The 22,079-nt window shown below is 39.2% G+C and overlaps 2 protein-coding genes across 6 annotated transcripts in view; one reads left to right on the plus strand and one right to left on the minus strand.

The window, feature by feature from the left end:
* The window catches only part of LOC117952939 (cdc42-interacting protein 4 homolog), a 45,673-nt gene that overhangs the window by 10,980 nt on the left and 12,614 nt on the right, over positions 1-22,079 (minus strand). Inside the window, exons 10-15 of one of the 3 annotated variants that reach the window (XM_034885588.1) lie at positions 19,467-19,576; positions 18,964-19,096; positions 18,379-18,446; positions 17,269-17,375; positions 17,005-17,172; positions 5,276-5,299 (exon numbers count right to left, since the gene is read on the minus strand). In XM_034885588.1, the coding sequence (XP_034741479.1) occupies positions 17,027-17,172; positions 17,269-17,375; positions 18,379-18,446; positions 18,964-19,096; positions 19,467-19,576 (564 nt within the window). In that variant the 3' untranslated portion in view covers positions 5,276-5,299; positions 17,005-17,026. Of the gene's footprint in view, positions 1-5,275; positions 5,300-15,067; positions 17,173-17,268; positions 17,376-18,378; positions 18,447-18,963; positions 19,097-19,466; positions 19,577-22,079 lie in introns of those variants that run through there. The other 2 variants (XM_034885599.1, XM_034885577.1) reach the window with 2 other exon arrangements.
* sh2d3a (SH2 domain containing 3A) overlaps positions 1-22,079 on the plus strand; it is a 28,213-nt gene that overhangs the window by 349 nt on the left and 5,785 nt on the right. Inside the window, exons 2-20 of one of the 3 annotated variants that reach the window (XR_004658519.1) lie at positions 124-215; positions 344-461; positions 1,587-1,616; positions 1,714-1,772; positions 1,869-2,026; positions 5,698-5,737; positions 5,873-5,989; positions 6,784-6,927; positions 7,337-7,635; positions 7,758-7,843; positions 8,371-8,490; positions 9,425-9,582; positions 9,695-9,892; positions 10,341-10,502; positions 10,806-10,921; positions 12,015-12,186; positions 12,297-12,408; positions 12,971-13,156; positions 13,965-14,230. Coding sequence is in view for 2 of the 3 variants with exons in the window: in XM_034885429.1 (XP_034741320.1) it covers positions 126-215; positions 344-461; positions 1,587-1,616; positions 1,714-1,772; positions 1,869-2,026; positions 5,698-5,737; positions 5,873-5,989; positions 6,784-6,927; positions 7,337-7,635; positions 7,758-7,843; positions 8,371-8,490; positions 9,425-9,582; positions 9,695-9,892; positions 10,341-10,502; positions 10,806-10,921; positions 12,015-12,186; positions 12,297-12,408; positions 12,971-13,156; positions 13,965-14,158 (2,559 nt within the window). In the remaining variant the exon portion in view is untranslated. Of the gene's footprint in view, positions 1-123; positions 216-343; positions 462-1,586; positions 1,617-1,713; positions 1,773-1,868; positions 2,027-5,697; positions 5,738-5,872; positions 5,990-6,783; positions 6,928-7,336; positions 7,636-7,757; positions 7,844-8,370; positions 8,491-9,424; positions 9,583-9,694; positions 9,893-10,340; positions 10,503-10,805; positions 10,922-12,014; positions 12,187-12,296; positions 12,409-12,970; positions 13,157-13,964; positions 14,342-22,079 lie in introns of those variants that run through there. The other 2 variants (XM_034885442.1, XM_034885429.1) reach the window with 2 other exon arrangements.

Raw genomic sequence — 22,079 nt, forward strand, 5'->3', positions numbered from 1 at the left:
TTAGTATTTAACTAAGAAACTTGTGCAGAAAGAAACATGTACAAGCATGTGTGTGTGTGGTTGTGTGTGTGTGCGCATGTGTGTTGGTATGTAATACGTATCTCCTCTGCTTCTGCTGTTCAGACATGAATAATCGCTCCATCGCCTGGTGGCTGGGACAGATCGGCCTGCCCCAGTACACCAAGACACTAGAGAGGGAATATTATGGTCTGGAGGTATGTGAAAATGCAAAATGCATCTGTATGTGCTTGTTGATATCTCTGCTTTCTTTTGTTATGCACTTCCATAACTCTTAATTTCCCTATCTTACTTTCTCACTTTCCCTGTTTTTGTTTCTATCCAGGGTTTGCTATGTGTAACAGATGGAGAGCTGAAGGATTCAGGGATAGAGGATGCAACACACAGAGAAACCATCCTCAATCAACTTTCAAGACACAGACGGAGACTGGACCCGCACTCTGGTGACACTCAGTGGTCACATGCAAGCACACTTGCACACAAGGGCTGGACAACAATTCAACAATCTAAATATTCTAATTTAAAGTTTATCAAGAGAAACATACATTGTATTGCATCCAAGCCCTTTAAAATTGTGACTAAAAACAAACAAAAATATGCAGTAGCTCATGCTTAAGGTTTAAGTGGAGACTAAGTTTTATTTGCTGTTCTGTTTACATCCTCATCTTGGATATTAGTTCCTTCAAATAGGTGGTGTGTTCAAGTGTTTCTGTGTTATGAAACAAGCCTCAAATAAACTCTTATCTTATCTTTTAATCATCCTTTCAGCTTACAGAGAGCTGTGTCTGTTGAAAGCATTCATGCTTAGCGCTGTATCTTTGTTCGCGCCTGTTTGTTAAAGTGCTCACATTGTGCTCATTTTCAGGTTCATAATTGTATTGTATAATTTTAATATAAAATAGGTTTACATGGTTTGATTTTCAAAAAACACCATCTTTCTGTTGTACCGCACATTGCTGCAGCTCCTCTTTTCAGTCTATGTGTTGAGCTCTCTGTTTAAGCTACAGAGTGAGGCATCACCCTTCTTTTCCATTATAATGTGTGTTACAAAGTGATGCACGTTCGTCACAGAAGTAAAGTCTGGACTACAACAGAGCTGTTTGGAGCAGTTTGTGAACAGTGTTTTCTGTTAGAGATGATATGTCCCTTTGGGGTGGACTTTTGGGATTTTTCACTGTGTAAACCTATAGCATGCACAAAAAAGATATATTACACAACAAAGGAAGCAGAAAAAAATCAAAAAGCATAATATGAGTGCTTTAAGTCTTTTTTATTTATTTAGGGTGTTTACTTGCTTGTTCATCCTTAGTGCAGATTAAAGAATTTAAATGTGAAAATCTAGAGAATATAAATGATTATGTCACATGTTAAACAATGCTTTATATCTTGGGGTAATTTGTATATATTACATATACATGCACACCAATGAAGGAATAGTTCAAAATTTTGGAAAATTTGCCTATTAGCTCTGTGTCTGGATACAGGTGGAAACACCTAGCTAAAGGTGACAAAAACTACACAAATCTCTAAAATTCACTAATCAAGATGTTTTCTCTTATTTCTTTCAGTATCATATTTAACAGAGAGACCTAAGAGTGGTATGGATTTTCTCTTCTTTAACTCTGCAAGAAAGCAAATATGCATTTTTTAACAAATGTCAAACTATTCCTTTAAAATGTCCTTTTGTCCTCTCAGGTGTGCAAATGGAGCGCAGGGTGAGCCGAAAGTACTCCCTGGGATCGTCTATGGATCTAGTGAGAGCACTAAGTTAGCACTACATAGTATAAAAAACAGTAGACATCACTTGTGACAAGGATGCAAACTATTTGGGTCTCTACCATTTCCTGCAGGTAAAGCCGAGGAAGGATCTGTTTCGTCAGAGTGTCCTGCCCCGCCTCCAGCGCGCTGATAAAAAAACCCGCCTCTCCGCCTCCTGCTCCCAGCTCCGCCCCCTGAACGAGGACAACACTATCAGTGAGGCGGAGCGCAGTCAGGACAGCAAACGCAGGTAAGCTGGTGTGTGTGTGTGTGAGAGAGAGAGAGAGAGAGAGAGAGAGAGAAAAAGAGAGAGAGAGAGACCCACTTTGTCCAGGTTCAAGGCGAATAATTAACTACTGTCTCATAAAATGTGAGCATTTGTAAGTGAAGTAGGTGTAATCACTAAACCAGTGGTTCTCATACAGGGATACGGGGACCGCCAGAGGTCCTTGAGGGAGTTTCAGGGGTCCCCAACAAAAAGTAATCATTTATTTTCACTACAGTAATACAATGACAGAATGTATGACTATTTGGATCATGGGTTTCATACACTATCTGTAATAAAACAGCTAAAAGATAAAGTCAGGTGGGGGACCCTGGGAACATTTTGCATCAAATTAATGAGAAACACTGCACTAGACAATATGAATCAATCCTTTAAGGATGTCAAATAATATAATCTTTACTTTCATCGACCAGGACCGACAGCTGCTTTTTGATGACTAATATAATAAACATCACACCTTGGGACTTTGACATGTTGGTTACATTTCCCCCTAGTGAGCAGTAAAGGACTGAGTGAGAAAGGCCAGTGTTTGTGTTTGGAAGTTGTTAATATTGAGGTCGGCATATAAAAATAAGTTTAATGTTGGAGGACTTTTAGCATTATAGGGCCAGTTCACCTAAATTACAAAAGACATGTTCATTTTAACTCTATTCCTAGTGCTATTAAATCATGCAAATCATTTTAGTTTCATGTAATCTGGTTTGGAGTTATGCCACCAAAATAAAAAAGGGAGAGAATGGGATTCAGTCTGTTAAACAAAATCACTTTTGAAAACCTCAACAGCAACTTGTCTTTCCAAAAACAATGTTCCAGTTCCAGTGGCATCTTTGGTCGGCAACAACATAGCCTCAAGATTTTAGTTTACTATATTCAACAACAACAAAAAATACGTACATGTAACGTACGATGGGAATTTTATAAAAACCTTTTGTTTTATAAAAACAAAAAAGCTTGCGTTACAAGTTATATGTTCTTAAAACAGAGCAACTTAGCTGTCAAACGTGTTTAATTTTTAACTGAAGCTTATACTGTGCAGTTGTGTTAGCCTACAAGTAATTTGATTGTGATCTACAGCAGAAGACATGATCAGAGATCCCTACTTTGGACTGAAAAGTTTGACTTTCCAACAAGAACTGTTCAGAGGCTCTGGGTCTGGCTCCAGACCTGTGCTATGTGTTGCTATTGAATTGCATTATGTTATTTTTCACTGCAAATAAACCGCATATGACTTAATTACTAGAAAATATATGAGGTAAGTAAAACAATACTGTATGCTTTGTTGTTGTTTGGCTGAACCAACCCTTTTATCTTGTTGTAAAAGTTGTTTCCTTTCATACATAATTGAGTTTTACAACTGACAAGTATTGTAAGTGTGTAAATGGAGGCTGGCTGTCAAGTTTAGGCACATCTCTCTCAGGCTCAGTGAAGTAGATATTTCCGGTCCTCCACTGATTGGCTTTGGCAATCGTTTTAAGTGTGTAGGCTAATGAACGGTTAGTCAGATCGACATGTCACCACTTGAAAAGAATAAATCAGTAGGCTACCATATGTGGGATTTATGGTCACAGGCTTTAGCTAAGACTCTGTATAGCAACCTACCGTGTGTGCTGACTGCAGCCAGGTGAGGCGTTAGCTCGGCTTGTGTCGGTATCCGAGGAATGCCAGGCAGAGAGCGGTGTTTCAGCACCGGGGCCTGGGGAGGGGGGAGAAGGCGAGCTCAGGAGAACTTGTGGGAACTTGTCCGAAACTGCACAGGGAGGGGGAGAAGGGGCGGCTGGGAGGGACCGGAGACGGCTTGAACGACTGCAACTCAACAGCTGTTGTTTGGCGGCGTTAGTTTGGACCACAACCCGCAGAACATGTCTGAGACGAGTGAGCTGTGACGCGGCCTCACAGGTAGGACAGTCGGCCGCTGGCAAGAGGAGGCTACGTTTTAAACAACCGAACTTAACTTTTACGTGAACGATAGCCTAATTTACGCGAGACTTTCGTTTTTAGTCAAGTTTGTTGATTTATTTTGGTGTGCACTCAAGTGCTCTCTGAAAATGTATTCCTAGTTTTGACAAATAAAATTATGTTTTTTTTCAGTGTTTCGTATGACAACTCAGTCGACAGTGTTACTATGGTTATCTCATGTTTGCTTACCTGTAGCAGTTAACGTCAACTTTCTACCTATTGCACAATCTTGACTCAGATCTCTAGAAGAAGACTCTCTGTTCCAAGTTAAAGCAAACGAGAAGAATTAAAAGAATTAGAGTACAGTGGCGTGAGTAGTTTTGAGCTTTGTAACACAGAGGAATACCACTTGTCTGGTAGGCTAAAGCTTATTAAAACAGTTTGAAACATATCTTAATGTGCTGTCAGGTTGCATGTCTCAATAGTGGCTCTGCAGCACATTGCACAGGTGTTTCTGTTGTGCTGTCTGGGCCAACGCCCCACAAACAGGATGTTAGCTCATACTCAACAAAGCTGTGATTTATTTAAATCTCTCTGTTTTTATGTGTTTTGATTATTTAGTTGTGAACATATTTGCAGCTAGAATAGCTGCCATTTTATTAGGCAGTCTACCCAGCTAAACGTAATGCACTTTGAAACAACATTCAATAAAGGCTGCTTTATGAAGTTTTTAGGCAGCTGTTGAGTTTTTGTTGAAACCGTATAAAGACGTGTTAGTTTAACAAAAATGGTAATTTCGGGTACTGTAATTTGTGTGATTGTTGAATTGTTTTTAATATTTGATCCACCCAAATTATATCAAGCAGAGTAGACTATTGCAGCACTTCTCAGTAGCCTATGCACAAATAATAATAACAACAACAACAACAACAACAACAACAACAATAATATTACTAGTAAAATAATAATTATAGCCCGTTTGACTTACAGAGTTCTTTTCTAGGTCAGTAAAAAAACTAAAAATAATAAACACAATACAATACAAGTGCAGAACAGTAGAGTTGAAAAATATGTTGATAAATCAATTAGTCCATCAATATTAGTCATTTTTTGGAATTCTTTGGAACATCTTTGAATGTTATCAAGTTAGTTGCACAGAGCCGTTGGGAGCAACAGGGCAGTCGTTGGCACATCCGATTACAGATTAAAGCGGTGTAAATAAGATTGAATCAATACCTTCTGAAACAGTTAAAAGAAAGCTAAGCATTATAGCATTCATAAAAGGAGGACTTATTGCAGGACTGAGCTAGAATAATATGTGTGTTTGTGTGTGTGTGTGTGATGTGCTTCAGTAGATGTTAATAGTTGCATTGAGGGTGAAAGCAGGGTAAACAAGAAAACACAGAGGCAGGCATAGATGGAAAATTGCTAGAATGGGAGTCAGTTCATGAGATGCCTGGGAGTTATCCAGTTGAGCCCTGCTGTGAGTTCTCTGACCTGTTCATGTGTTAGCCCTGTGTTTACAGAGGCAGGAAGGTGGAAGCTTAAGGAGGAAGGAAGGAGGAAAAAGAGGCAAGCTATTAAAAGTTGTTGTGGTGTTAATGACAGATCCAGACCTTGGCAGTGGCCTTCCATCCTCGTACTGTTTATGTTCAAAGGAAAAACATGGCACCGTCATCTTTGGCTCCCTGGGGTTGAGTTTAGTAACTTCGAATCACCTCTTCTCTCTTGTTTTCTAGCAAGAGGAGGAGTGTCAGCGCATACTTCAGCCAGCTGAAGGTAAGAGGTTAAGCACTCTTCGTCTCTCACTAGTTTCCTTCTTTAAAAAAAAAAACATATTTCCCCTCATTCCTTAGCGCATACAAAATGTGAGCACAGAACACATGCTATAGAGTAACTATGGTCTGGTTGTAGGTGTTTGGCGGTCGGAGAGACATGGACTTAATGAAAAAGGAGCTGGAGGAGGAGCTGAAGCTCAGTACTGACGACCCGACGAGCCATGCGTGGTACCACGGACCGCTGAGCAGAGAGGTGCTCAATGAATACTATTCTCACTGCGTTTAATATTAAGTTAAACATTTTTATACACACAAATTATGCTGCAAAGAAACACCCCGCACATTATCTAACTTGCAAAAATATATAAAGTTTGATAGAAAGCAAGGTTTCAGTACTGGACCATCTTTATAATTTTTTAACCGTTACACATTTTGCAAGTTAGTGTGCAGGATTTTTCTTCACAACTTTTGACCTGCTTGTCCCCCTCCAACACACCTGTCTTTGCAAAGTATATTTCTATACATACTAATTAAACAAATTAAATTGACTATTAGTTAGGAAATGTGCTTTGGCTTTGGAAATAGTAGAGAATCAGTACCACTCTCACTTTTGTACATTAAGTATTAAACCAGCAGCCGGTTAGCTTAGCTTAGCATAAGGACTGCAAACAGGGGTAAACCAGCACCTCTGAAGTTCACTAAAGCATTTTATAAAAGACTTCCTGGAGTCTTGTTGTCACCCTGAGATATTCCGACTCATTACCTCCTGCTCCTTTAGCTGTTTTTACACTTATACAAAGATGTAAAAAAAAACAAATGTAGCATGTTAATTAGTGAGCTTCAGCAGAGGTAGATTTAGTTTAGATTTAAAGTTACCTTTGGAAAGAGCCAGGCTAGCTTTCCCCTCTTGTATCCAGTATTTATTCTAAGCTAAGCTAAGGTAAGATGTCTGGGATCTAATGCAGTCTAATACTACACTCTTGTAATAAATCCTACATTCACAAAGATAATAATGTTGACCAACTTAAACTGCCGGCTTGTCTTCAGGCTGCAGAGGCTCTGTTTGAGAAGGATGGAGACTTTCTGGTCCGAGACTCAAGCTCTGCCCCTGGCGACTATGTTTTGAGCTGCTTTTGGAAGGATGTGCCCATGCATTTTAAAATCATACAAGTTATCCTTCGACCCAAAAAGGTGTGTCTATGTCATGTGTGTCCATGTGCAAAAAGTGGGAGATAATTGATTAATTGTTAAAAGAATGACCTAGGCAACAATGCAAATTTTTTTTTAATCACTGTTGATTTCATCTTTTGGGGTTTTGATTGTTGGTTGGGCAAAACAAGCCATTTGAAGATGTCAACTTGGGCTAGGGGAATGGACAATTGGCTTTTTTGTGGACTATTTTCGGACTATTTTAGACTAAACAATGTGTCAGTCGGGAAAATAACAAAGAAAATGATTTAATCTTTTAAATGAATTTAAGCTAATTTAATTTATTTTGGAATTAAATTTCTTGTTGTGGATGGATTTTTGTTGGACTATTCCTTTAAAAGGCTCTGCTTGATATGTTGTGTGTGTGTGCGCGCCTCCATCTGTGTGACAGGGCTACTCAAAGAAGCTGTTCCAGTTTGAGGAGGATCGCTTTGACAATGTTCCCGCTCTGATCCGATTCTATGTGGGCGGGCGTCGGCCCATCTCCCAAGTCTCAGGTGCTGTGATCTTTCATCCAATCACACGGACCCTTCCTCTCCGTGTCATCAGCGAGCATCAGGCTGAGCCCACAAGCAGCAGCAGCGGTAGTAGTCGACTTACAGGGAGAGAAAAACACACTGAAGCCAACAAAAGGCGCAGCTTCAGCTGTGCACACACCGACACACTGCAGGTCATCAATCCCCTGCTAAGGTGGGAGAAAGGCTGTTAAAAGTTGTTGGAGTGCAGTCCACATACACATGTATAATGGTGAAAGAGCCGCATACACAAATAAGAACAAAATATTCGATTTAACTACATTTTATGTACGACAGGAGTGGAAGTCAACCTGCTAACTTGGAGAACGTTGGACGCAAGCCTTCACTTCAGTCTGCACAGTCTGACAGCAACCTACGACCTGGTACATTATACATCCATGTGTCCTTCATCGCTGACCCCTAATGTCCACTGGATGCAGCTCTACCACCAGAGACAATCCGCATCCATTACAGCCACTGTGCTGTCTAGCAGCACAAGGTCTTGCTCGCAGCTCATGTATAGGCTCCTCTTTCCAATCCACTTTATTTACCCACCAGGTCTATTTTGTTCAGAACAGCTTGTATCTCTGAAACAGGAAATTAACTTGTAAATGTATATAAATGCTTGTATTTACTGGCCATTGACATGAAATTTATATTTAATGATATTCTTTTTCTTCCTTTGTCATAAAACACAAAAAAACATCTATCAGCTTACCAACGTTAGATATTTGGCAAAACGCATCCAGTGGACATTTGTGGTCACCCTATATTGTTTCTCCAGAATTGATTAGAGGAGATGTTAAAGGTCAGAGTAAAACCATCATCAGAACACATAGAAAAACACAGAATCCTATGGCACTGTGTTGTTTATCTTTTACCTTCCTTGCTGTCACTCTTCCTCATCCAGGTGTTCCACAAAACTCTCAGTCGGGGGACACCGGCCCCGCCCCCATCTCCCCAGTGTTTCGCACAGGCAGTGAACCCCTGCTGAGCCCCCAACCACGACACACACGGCCCTCCAATCCAGGTGACGCGCACGCACACATTTTCATTTATTTATGGTCCAATTTGAAAAAGAAACAGCACATAAAATATTTAGCAGCACAAAATTCTGTCCTGGCCATCTGCTCTGTCATAATACACAGCTGCAACTAAGGCAATGTGCCCATTTAAAGATCATTTGTCAGAAACCATAGCCTGCTCGCAGAGCAAAAATTGCCACCATGATGCCAGAAAAGTATGCATAATGGCAGATGACTGTAGAGTACAAGCTCCCAAAACACGGAAGGAGGGAGCTGCAGAGAGAACACAAGAGAAAGAGTGGGCAAGCAGAAATAAAACATACATTTAAACTGCATTTGTTGCATATTTAAAAAACCTGTATCATATTAGCGAATTATTGCCAGTAAAAAAGCATATATATGACACTATCTTTCTGTGAAATTGTGGGTTCAAGCACTTGAAGGAAAACCATAATTTTAATCCTGGCAGTGAGGAGAGGGATTAAGAACTTAATGGTGGGGAATTAAACAGTAACGCTTTCTTTGAGGGTCTGTATATTCAGCATATGTTTTTAGTTAATTATTATTACTATTATTCTTCTCTTCACTCTTTCTTTTATTAAGTTTTAATATGGTACTAGTTACAGGTAAAAGAAACAGTTCTGAAACAGTTATCTAAGTTTAGTGTGTTGAGTTAAAAGCAGTTATCAATTTTTTATTTGAATAAAATTAGCACAAAATATTATTGAACAGGGAATTATAAGAAATACTGAAAAGTCGCTACATTTAAAAAAAAAAAATGTATTTGCATTTCTAAGGTCCTGGTTATGGGCTTTATGTTTGACACTGAGCTGACTAGTGACAGGTCAGGGCAAAGGGTTCAAGTATCATAAAGCACCTCCTCCGAACATAGAGAGCCACAATGACACAGACACATAACTCCCTCCTCCGTCCCTGCAGGTGGTGGTGTAACTTTGAGAGGTTCAGATGGACAGCTGCACCTGAGAGCTCCTCCTAAACCTCTCAGAGTCTCTGCATTTTTTGGCAATGCCACCCCCCCTCCACCCACAGACCAGGATGTTGACCCCTCCTCTTTCTACGATGAGCTGGTCATCCGGGTAAAGACCCCATCACGGCTCAGATTTTATGTTTTTCTATTATCTCTCTCTATTTGTGGAAATGAGTCTGCAAATCCTCCATGGAGCGTTTACCCCCTCTTGTTTTGTCCAGGTGCCACAGTCCCAACGGAAAGGTCATGTGGACCGACTGCGTGCAGAGGAGAAGTGGCAGAGCCGCGCACGCCTCACGGAGACTTCCTTTGGCTTTCTGGAATCACGGGAGAAGAGTGAAGCATTATCAAAGCTGCTTCTACTGAACCAGGAGAGGACGGCAGTGGAAGTGGAAGACTGGCATTTTGAAAAGCCACATGTCTGTATAAATTATACATTTTTTATTTATAGTTTTTACATTTGCATTTCACTTCTAAGTAAATAGGACGAGAATACAACATTTCAAAGAATTACAACAGATTTTTGATGTCACACCATGTACAGTTTACGTTACATAACACATGCGGTGCAGTTTTTAAATTTTTCAAATTCCATTGTCAATTGATTTCCATTCATTTCCTTGTAATATCTAAAGCAGACTCTTGAAATTGGTTGGAGTTGTGTAATTTTAAAGCTGACACATTCTTGAGAGAATCTATGCACCTATCCTATCCTTGTTTGTAACCTGTGCCATGTGTCTACTTGATAAACACAATGTGTTGATTTGCTTTAACGTTATTGCTTTAACTTTTATGTTTATTTAGAAATAATAGTCTAAGAATAAAGTTGTGCATTAATTTTGTAACATCCTTCCTAACCCATCACAGGTGGAAACTGTTTCGTGTTTCCAGCTGGCTCGGTTTGAGTCGCTGCTCCTGCCGAAGAACAACCGACCTCTAGAGCCCAATGTCCTGCTGGCACTCAAAGAGCTCTTCAACCGCTCAGACGCCAACACCACCGCTCTGCACATGCTCAGTGTTGACTGCCAGGTGACTCTCAATGTTCTGGATGTTCAATCCATGATATGTCTCAGAGGGTGTGTTCTTAACTTTGTTTCGTACACCAGCCGCATATGGCCAGTTTAAGAGACATCTGGATCTGTTTTTTTGGAGCAGCAGCAGCTCAGTCTGTAGGGAGTTTGATTTACGGTATATTCATTTAAGTATTTTCAAGTTGTTAGAAATTTGATTAACGGCTTTGTGAGTTAAATTGAGGAATTTTAACTTCTACTGTATCTTTTTCTTAAGTCCAAAATTTCCCTTTTAGTTGTTTGCTCTGTCATTGTGCTGCAGGTAGCACGCATCGTTGGTGTGACTGATGAGCAGAAGACGATTATGGGAGTTGCATCAGGGCTGGAGCTTGTCACTTTGCCACACGGACGACAGTTACGACAGGATTTGTTAGAAAGGTACATGCAGTCCACGCATATAAATTAACCCATAAGTTCACCCATATAACACTTAGTGTTTGCTTTAGGATTTTTTTTCAAGTAGTGCGGGCGCCAAATGTTTTACGTACGAAACAGAACTGACACTTTGCTGCAACACAAGAAAATATATTTAATCACCTCTATTCACACACAATGAGGCATATTTTCAGTTGGGATTGAACTGTATTTTTTGAGAAACTATAGGGCACTTAACATCTACAACAGGTCTACAAATTAATTTTACAAAAAATTCTTCATAGGGAAACCAAAACCCAAATGACTACATCTATAGACTATTTCCAATTAATATATATATTTTTTTAATATTATTTTTATTACACTGACTCACTTACCATTTTAATGTTTCCATATGTTTGATATCGGGACGATGAGCTGACAGAACTGATAAGTTAAACCCAATTAGAACAGCCTTACTGCGGTGATTTTTTTTGTGGAGCGGTTTGTGTAATAGTCAACTGGGAAGAAAGCAAACGTTTCGACATTAAACTAGATGAACAAAACAGTATGTGGAGTTAAACTGGAGGGGCTCAATAACCTCTGAATAGTTCTACTTGTTGTTAAATTGCAATGTGAGCGGCAGCCAACGGGGGGTTATGTTGGCAGGATAATTTAAAAGGCAGCCGCGACTACATTGTTCGTCAGCCCTATTTCTGATCCCTTGGCGGCAGAAGTTTTGCCAAGGCGGGCCGCCGCTACAAAATCAACATGGAGGAAACACTGAACAATTATCCCTAGTGGCATTTAGCCTGCCATGCAGATATCTTTGGTTAAGTTTGTCCAGGTTTTAATGCATCTCTCATTGCAGACTTCACTATAAATTAATGTGAATGGAATTTTGTTTGTGATGCCAAAAGTATTGGAAAACTTATTGGATAGCCACATATTTTTCTACTCACACTCCCCCGTCAATATGGACAATATACAGAACAGTTTCTGGGGGACTATTTCTTTGGTTCTTGTGGAGTAACTATAATGCTGGCTACAGAAGGTACTCTTTTTCAGTCTTCTGCTAACTCAAATCTCTAATCCATCAATCTCTCATTTTTTTTAGGCATCATCTAATAGCACTGGGAGTTGCAGTGGACATTCTGGGCTGCACAGGGACTGTGAGCCAGAGGGCAACTGTTTTACATAAATTAATTTTATTGGCTCAGGCCCTTAAAGAACACGCCCACAACCTCTACTCCTTCTCAGCCGTGATGAAGGCCCTGGAGATGCCTCAGGTGGTGTAATTGTGACAAATGTATGCCTGCTATATGCAAACTAAGACCAAATAGAAAGTGGTTGCAGTTTATTCAACACTCTTGGTCTGTTTGTGCGTGTACATGTGCAGATAATGCGACTGGAGATGACGTGGCGAGCGCTGAGGAGGAACAACACAGAGACTGCAGTATTATTTGAGAAGAAACTCAAACCCTTCATGAAATTGCTAAACGAGGGAGACGGTGAGTGGTGGTGGTTAAGACAAAGATGCATTACATTACATTCGTTTGGTAGATACTTTCGTCCACTGTGACCTTTCAAACTCAGATGTCATTACAAATTGGAAGTGGAACTCTTCCAAATAAACAGTTATAAGTGTGCTACTGTGCAAGTGCTTAGGAAAAAGTAGAAATTAAATGAAATGAAGTGCTAGCATCTGCTGTTGAGGTTTAAAAAGAACAGAATTTGTCTCCAATATAAAATAAAACAGAGTGAGAGAAAAGTCACGTTTGAAATTGATCTTCTCTCATATCTTGAGACAGTTTATCAGACTTCATGAGGCTTTATTCCGGAGCCAGACAAAGCTTTATTCAACGTTTTAACATACTATGTGCAGTAGTACTCCACAAGCTCTACAAAAAAACTTTGATGGGTAAAATCCACTTTTGAGTGAAGCTTGAGAGAAGAAACCAATTGTTACACCAGACAGGTTTAAACAAGTGCTGTATAATTAGCGCCGCAAACCACTTTTTAAGTAGTGAATGTGTTGCATCGAGTTTTATGTGTTTATATGACTTTCTGTAGACTGTGTAGTCCAAGGTCCCATAGCTGTGCCACACCTGGTTCCTCTGCTGATGGTGATGGAGGGTGACGACCCGGTGGAGAACAGTGAGCGAGGCTGCCAGGTCCTCTACAATGTCCTCCAATCAGCTCGCAGTGCCGCGCTGCATGCACATGATTATCAGCAACACGCACACACTCTGCTCACAGGTACACACATGCACGTACAGTACAATAGTGTCCTTTTCTTTTAGGCACAGTACAGACAATGGGTCTCATGCAAGAACATTACTGTATTCTTATCCTAAATCTTTTCCTGTGTCTGCTCCAAGTCACATGCACCCAACAATCTTAACTGCAAAAAACTTGTTGTAAATATTTTGAATGTCACCTGTTCATGAGGTGTGAGTTTGGATAAATAACACAAACATGGCCCTAAATTCGGTTTGGGCAAGTTTCATTATTAAAAAAAAGTTTTTTAATCAGTAAAAAGATGAGTTTCTCAATTACTGATTTGTAGAAATTGCAAATTATTTGCAATAATTAATAATTAATTATATCTGTTTTTTTCAAAACTCCACTTGGCAATATAGAGATAATGATATGGGAAAGACGGTATTCAAATTACACAATTTTTTTGTTAAGTCGCTATCTGTAGTGTATATGTAGTTATTTGTATATGAGTTGATTTCTGTAAGAAATTCCTTAAAATTAAGGTATTATACTGTAATTATGTCAAACGAGTGGAGAGTGGCAGACGTTCTCTTTACAACTGATGAGTTTTGTTTGTATGGAAGAAAAACATTCAAAGAATGAGAAAACATACAACAAATATGTTCATATGAGTGGTTCTTGCATGAGGTCTGTTGTAATGTAAACACATGTGCACTGGCAGGAAGAGCAAATGTAAAATTTATATTGGACTTTAAAACAAAGACGTGTAAATTGAGAAATTGATGTGTAATTAATTACATCATCTGTGGTATCTAATCTGCTGTCCGTCACATTGCTCCAACAGGAAACTGGGAGCCCGTCCCTGAGCTGCTGGAGGCTTTCCGGACTGAGTTTGCCCTGCGGCTGTTCTGGGGTCAGTTGGGGGCAGTGGCTGACAGAAAGGAGCGCTATGAGAAGTTTGACAAGATTCTTTGTGTCCTCTCAGATAAACTGGAACCCGCGGAGATCACCCCACAACAACCTCACCCTCTAACCTGAGCCTCAGGGTCTGTTTTACTGAGTGAGAGGTGAAATCAGCAGCTTTCTTCACAAAAAGAATAAAAGATGAAAGTCGGGCATCAGCGTATTGAGTTAGCCAAGGCTGAAAAAGGAAAAGATCACTTTCAAGCTTGTCAAGCGACAACTTCACTTGTGAAATAAATCATATCTTGAATGGGTAAATCCCTGTGTAGCAATTATAGGAGAGGACAGCTGAAGACAGGAAATAGGACAGAGAGAGCCTGGGTCACTATGGTAAGGACTGAGCCTTTTTATAGGGGGCGCAACCAGGGCGTCTTAAAATGTGCATTTCTGATACTCACTATTTTGTTAGTCTATATGGAAAACGTTCATTTTTGGGGATTGTTCAGGTGCCACCAGAAATTTCGCCGGATGTCTCTCATTTTGACCGGATGTTTGTCACATTCAGCTTCCTTTGTTTGCATTTTAAACTCCAGGTCGATTTATGAGGACTATGGTTAACTGCTTCTCAGATCTCTGCAGGGTAAATGGAGACAGATAGCTAGGCTATCTGCCTGATAAAACAACCTTTGAAAGTAAACATTCCACCAAATCAAGGTCCCGAGGCTATTTTGCAGAGGAACTGGAGTTCCATCTGGCGCTTGATGATTGTGATTGGTTAAAATAACTGCCAATAAACCATAGCATGTTTTTCTCCCATCCTGGAATGCTATGTGGACTAGCCAGACCCTCCTCCGCAGCGCTGTGGAGGAAGGTCTGGCAATGCAAGACTACTTTTATATCAATCAACACCACTAACTAAGGACCAACATAAACATGGTTAAAACTGAGTCAGTTCCCTTTGTACATGACCTGCTGCTGCAGGAGACCACACTGGAGATTGTGTTTTTCATTTCCGTCTTTCTAAAGAGATAAATGTATTTTTTTCATGTAATATTTCTCATAAATGATACTGTAAAGAAACAAAAGACATGTGTTATCTCTTTCATGTTTTCACTTTATGTCTCAACAATACAATACACATAAATACATTTTCCTTTTAAAAACAGATCATACAATTATACCCCTTAAAGTGGTGGATACAAAAAAATAAAAATAGGTTAACATATGGCTCAATGAGTTTTTAAAGAATTATGATTGTGCAGTTTGGCACTAGAAGAAAATTTCTCTGCACTCGCCTTCAACCCAAGTTCCAGGCATGTTCAAACGAATGTTCAATAAGTGATATGGAAACTAGAAAACTTAAATGCACATTTACTAAAAAAAGTGAACTTTTCAGTGAAGTAGGAAGAAACTTGTGTCCAGCGTATGTAGCTAAGGAAAAAGAGATTCATATTCATAGATTGGCAAAAGGAGTAAAATAAATTAAAGTATGTTTAGAGTTGACCATATCACACAAATTGTTTAAAGAAAAAGTATTTTCATGTCATAAAACACGTCAGGACTCCTTCAGATTTTAAAGGTACCCATTTCCTTCCTTAGAAATCGACCCTTGTGTCATTGATTGATTTGAAATTTGGTTGAACTGGTCATCTGGATTTTAATTCAGAATAATGATAAAGGTTTTCAAACGTGTCCATTGTTTGAGAAGGTTAATAAGATTGATAATCTGGAGGCTCAAAATATGAAAACAGGTGGTTAAATTGTGTAACACCAGTATACAAGTAGACATAATAAACCGTCAAAGAAGAAACAGTCTGCCATTTCTGTGCAAAGTTAAAATTGAAAAATTAACACAAGGACTTAATTATTGCTTGTTATCCACTTTTGAGTTGCACATATTATTGTTAGTTTGTTGTTGTTGTCAGCACTATGTAATGATCTTAGAAGCAGCAACCTTAAACACAGGCAGTTCACCTGGTATTTAAGCCAAGAATTAATCATGTCTTTAACTTAAAACATTATTGCCACTGTTTTTTTTCACCCACCATGTCCTACATTTACAAAAACATTGCAAAGCAATTTTCCTTGAAGATGAGGTTCACTTGATTTTTTTTGTCTGGAAACAAAAAATGCCCATACAGTATCTCCACTGAAGCGGTTTTTGCTTGCTGCAACTATTCTTCCTGCTCATACTGGGCATGAAAACATGCTTTCCTAAAGTGCTTCCCGTATAAGGGATAAGGGACGTTTGTTGTTAATTCCAATGTGTATTTGAAGCCAATATGAGGCATCCCCCCCATTACTTACATTAGAAGCACGCTGGGAAGGGATATCTTCAGGGCCTGTATGAACAAGAGGAATAGTTGCAGCCAGCAAAACCAATTTCAATATTCATATGGGCAACTCACTATTCTTGTGAGGCACTTGAACCCTTTACCATGACATTCCATTGAGAGATATTGTAATGTGTGCACTCCCTTTATAGTGGTTTTCATCCAGTCATAAATCATAAAAAAATCACATAATTATAAAGAAGAAAAAAAAACAAAAACAAAAATCACATTATCCTAGCAGGCAAGAAGTTTTAGTTGAGGGCTGGTGTTATTATAAAGAATAAGTTCAGCAGGTTATGAGAGATGACAGTGGGAAAGTCAAGTGAGAGGATATAAAGATCTGCAGCTTTTAAGCTACTATAATGGTAAATATGTTACACAAGTCGTCAATGTTGTGACAAAAAAGTTCAGATATACATTCAAAAGTTTGGATTTAAAAGCTTAAATCTATAAAGATCCGACAATCTGCATTTTGAGACAGTAACTGATATCGCAAACATCACTGATAACAAGCTTTCTAATCACTCAATTTCATCTCACTATAACGTCACTGGCTGAGATAAAAGATGTAAAGAGCAGCTCCAATTATCGTGGATGACTTTGTATTCACCTTTGGCTCTTTACTTGTTTCCCATCACAAGCTCTAAGTGTGTGTGTGTGTGTGTGTGTGTTATGGGGCAAGTTTGACATAGGATGAAGGTATATAGCCCTCTTCTCCACTGGCTCGAAGGACTCTCATCCATCCATCTCCTTTATCCTCCTCCATTATAGTCAACATCTCTCCCTCTGTAATGGAAACGGTGCCCTCACTGTTGCCTGCACACAAACACACGCAATTAAGACCGTATAAAAACCCGTATAAAAAGGCTTAAATAAGATATATGCTTGAACAACGTGAATATTTCAACGTACCTTCGAAGGTGTACAGAGCCGTGCACTGGCCGACTGGAGTTTCTACGTCGTCAAACTCGTCATCAAACTCTGTGTAGATGTTTGGGGACTGTTCAGCTGCTACAACACTGGAAATATACAGTACGTATCCAAGATGAAAAAAATCCAAAAAAAATCAAGACATGTCATTTACTGACTGTGTTATGCTAAACATATTCACATTTAAAGAAATATGTCTACATTTATTCTTGAATTGTAAAACCTTGTAGAGCAAATTGTGGAAACACTCTCAAACTTAACATTCAACATGCTTCATTTATTTCTTCTTTCGCATCAAGTTTTGACAAAATAGAACAAATGTTAAAACAAAAAACAAAACTGAATGACCTCCAATTATTGCATTTTATCCATTATAAACAATCATGGAAACAACTTATAGTTAATATTTTGAAAACCATATACAAGGGTCAATTCAATATGAATTCACAAGGCCTAAAGAAATATGAGACGGCTCAATGCCATTGTAGTAAAAAGACAAGAAATATGTCCGTTGTCATAGTTTTTGAAACATTACGTTGTCTAACCCAGTGTTTCTCATATGGGGGCAAGTGTACCCCTAGAGGTACTTTGGAGTACTGCAAGGAGTATGTGAAAAAATGTTAATTTAAAAACAAATATGCATAATTCCTAAAATGTTGATACTATCACAATGAATGAATTTAGTAATGGATTCCATTTAAAAAGAATGTTTTTGCGCTGGTCAGTAGGTACTTGGCTAAAAAGAAATATTTCAAATGGGGTACATTATTGAAAAAAAGTTTGAGAACCACTTGTCTAACCCACAGGCAGTGTGGTCTGTTAATGTCACTGTAATAGCTTGCACAGCCAGCAGTAAACATACTAATACTCCTAGCTCTGCTACCCTCAGTCGCCCTCGCCTTGTAGTCCGTAGAGATTATTCCTTCTTCCACGCTTTATGCTAAACTAAGCTAATCAGCTGCTGGCTGTAACTAAATACTTACTGAACAAACATGAGTGGTGTCAATCTCCTCATTTACCTCTAAGTTGTAGTTGGCAAGTGGATGAGTGTGTTTACCAAAATGTCAAATTTCTCCAATAAATACAGCTTACCAATGTTTAGTATTATTGTTGATGGCATTGGAAGTCTCCTCTCCTCCCACTGCTTCTGACAGCCACGTCTACAAGGAAACAGAAATAGATGTTAAAGCTTGCACAAATACTGTAATCGGATCTGTCAAGCACAGTTTATGACTGTAAAAAGTAATAACTATAGATGTTCCGATACCAGTATTGGAAAAGCCTCTGAAACTGCTTAAAATACTGGTATCGGTACTGGAGTTTATGCACCAATCAGATAACAAATTGTTTAGACCTGAAGAAAATCTACTTTAAAGTAGTTTATTTCATGTTCTTTTTCCGTTATGACCTACTGTTCAACTGGATAATAAAAAAAAGATCTATGGCATTCATTGTTTGTGTTTGTTCATGTTTGACAAAAAGTTCGACCTTAGCCAGGCCAAACAACAATGATAGAAATCATATCACATCCATACAGGGATAGTAGTATACAGCAGTTAATAAAATACTTGACACACTGGTATCGGATCGGTACTAGGCGTCTGTCATTACAAGTTCAGGTATCAGAATCAGTACAAGGAAGAAAAAAAACGGTATCGGAACATTTCTAGTAATAACCTCATATTTGACGAGCTCCCCCCTCAGGCGGCCAATGTTCTGGGCAGTTTCTGAGATCTGAGGCTCCAGGCTGGAGGGGTCTCCCATCTGTGGACTCTTCTCGTACACACCCTTCATCTTCTCCAGTGCATCGCTGAGGTCAGACAGAGGAAGCAAAATGTTATCATTTTGGAAATGTGAGCACACAATAAGGAAGCTTGTATTCTGTGCGGCACCGCTGAAAAGAACAGGAGGGATGGGCAGAAGATTTTTGGAAGTTGGAATACTCTGTCCTACTATTTAATATGACATTAGTGAGGTCGGCCACTGATGCCTGGCTGGCAGTTACAATTCATCCCAAAGGTGTTGGAGGTCAGGGCTCTGTGTGGACCAGTCAACATCTCCCACTAACTACTTGGGTGTCCACCAATGAAACAGTTAAAATGGTTCTGGAACAAAAATATTCTGGTTTGTGTTCTTTGTTGACAAATTAAGGCAAAATTAGGTAAAATGAGGAATACTACCTTTGATCCTGTGTCTTTTGCAGCTCTTTGGTGATCTCGTCAATCTTTGCCTGTAGCTTCTTCTTCCTTTGCTCTGGAGGAAGGTGAGAGAAATCTTCTGCAGCATGTGGCTACACACACACACACACACACACACACACACACACACACACACACACACAAACACACCACACACACACAGTAACTATTCTGTATCGTGTATACAACAACCTTATCAGTGATCACCACCAGATGTCACTCTTTCCTTTTTAAATCTCTCTTTCCTTCTGATTGTTAACACGTCTACAAAGAAAGAAACCTAACCAGAGAGGAACACTTAATTATTCTGTTTAAAGAAAACAAATCCTGTTCAAGGTATGAAAGTAATGATGGGAAGACAGAGAAAACACATAATTACAGACAGGCAGAGTGAGGAGAAAGACTGTTCAGCATTGTATCCCCTAAGAATACCACTGACCTTCAGCTATGCAATGTTTAGCACTGATGCAACTAGCGATATTCTTTCTTTCGTGATGCCATCGCAATTTGCAATTAGGTAACTGCAATATTTATATATAATTTATCATTAGATAATGTAAATTTACAAGTGTTGTCAAGGAAAAACTATGATGAGTACAAATGAGAGTAATGGCTGAGGCAAGGTGTTAATAAAAGGGTTAGGGTTATATATATATATATATATATATATATATATATATATATATATATATATATATGAGGGTTAAATATGTGATAAAATCATGGATCATTTTCTCAAAGTCTTGAGTCTAAAGAAGAGGCCTTGTTTTTTTGCTCTCCACAGAGAAAATGTTAAATAATTATATGAGATTACAGATGACATCCCCAGAATAACAAATCGACAACAAACTGGGACTATTTCTCCTTGAGACAGACTAATAAAACTGTTAACAGTGTGTTAGTTTGGATTATCCAAAGTAACAGTTACACTGTTTCCTGAAAGGAAATATTGCTGTTGAATTCTTCAAATGCAATTTTACTTAAACTCTTCTCCTTTGTAATGGGGTGGAAACAGACATTTCTGATACATATATCTAAAAACCAAAACTATTTGCATTGCTAGATTCTACTGGCCGCGGGTAATTTTTTTAATCTCAACAGAGAGAATAGATCAGTTTGGCATCACAGAATGAAGAATTGGTTCTCTAGTTTAGAGATAAAGCTAATAATGTTCCCTGAATATAAATGTAGTGCCCCGTGCCATGAGAAAACATGTATTTATTTTTTGTAATTTAAAGAATAATTTATTGCACCCAGGAAATAATTTAACTTGCTGATTAGTGGTGTCAACATGCACTTTCTTCTCTTTGTGCAACATCCCAGCTGATTCAAGTACAGCAGACCCCACCCAGCCAGCTGTGATTACAGTTGAGGTCACGTAAACCCAGTCACACCTGTGGGATCTGCGCTCACCATGGGAAAGTAAATCTGCATGAATTTCTTTGCACAGACACACAAATGTAGCCCATTTGACCACCAGCTATCTGTCTCAATCTGGAAAGGAGAGCAGGATCTCCAAAATGGAGGACGCTATTGTAGCTTGTTAGCTGTGGTGCACTTCCATTTAACGTCAAGAGTATAAACTACTCCACAAAAAAAAGAAGGTTTGGCAGACGCTTATGAAACAGGGGTCGATGGTATAAATATGTGTATGAAATTGGATGGAGAGTTTAGTGATTCAAATGTAAAGGTAATACATTAAAAGGCACAAACTGGGGCTTGCTAGCGCTAACTAGCTAGCTTGGCGTATTATTTCCTCTTTATTAACTCTTTATTTCATGAATTGGACGATCCTGAGTACAAAATGCCAGTACAGTACAGAAAAGATAGAGAGATTTTTTTGGTTGGCTAACATGTTAAACACTAGTTCACCAACTAGCCCTGCAATGCAAGTACGTAGCTCTAGCTTCACTCAAAGACACGTGAATGGATTTCAACCTTCTGAAAGATGCGTGGATTAATTTAAGTGCGTCATTGTCTGTTTTAACTAGGCCTTTAAAGCTTTTTCACGCACAAAGTTCAGTGCAGCAGGATCCAGTGTGAAGTTACTTCTTAAATATGAGTTCCCCTGGAAAAGAATTCAGCTCCAGATTACTGTCATTTAAAATTTTTTTAAGTCTACCTCTCTAAAATGTTACCAGTATGTGATATCTAGGCAGAGAGACAAGGACACTAAATGAGATAGGTGTAAAACAAACACACCAAGTGGTAAAAACACTTTTACTAACAAGCATGGTACCTGTCTAGGTATAACAGCTTATTTAGATGAGTAGCATCAAAGAGACAAGTACACGAGGGGGGAGACGCTTACAGAGAGGACCTGAGCTGATATTGTCACTCACCAAGTGCGGTTTGTGTAATATCTTTAAGGTGGACATCCTGGGTTTGATAGAGCGATTTAAGTCTCTAAGGCAGAGAGAGAGAGGGGAGTCCCGCAGCTTGGAGAGGGGGACGCTGCCCGGTGGGAAGGGGGATGGGGGAGAGAAAGATGGAGGGGTAAACTGATGAAAGGGAGGTAGGGAGGGAGGGAGGGAGGGAGACAAGGGAGCAGAGGAAGAGGAGCAAAGGAGGAAGAAAATTACACTGGTAAAGATG

Source organism: Etheostoma cragini, chromosome 2 (genome assembly GCF_013103735.1).
Source record: "Etheostoma cragini isolate CJK2018 chromosome 2, CSU_Ecrag_1.0, whole genome shotgun sequence".
Classification (NCBI taxonomy): Eukaryota; Metazoa; Chordata; class Actinopteri; order Perciformes; family Percidae; genus Etheostoma; species Etheostoma cragini.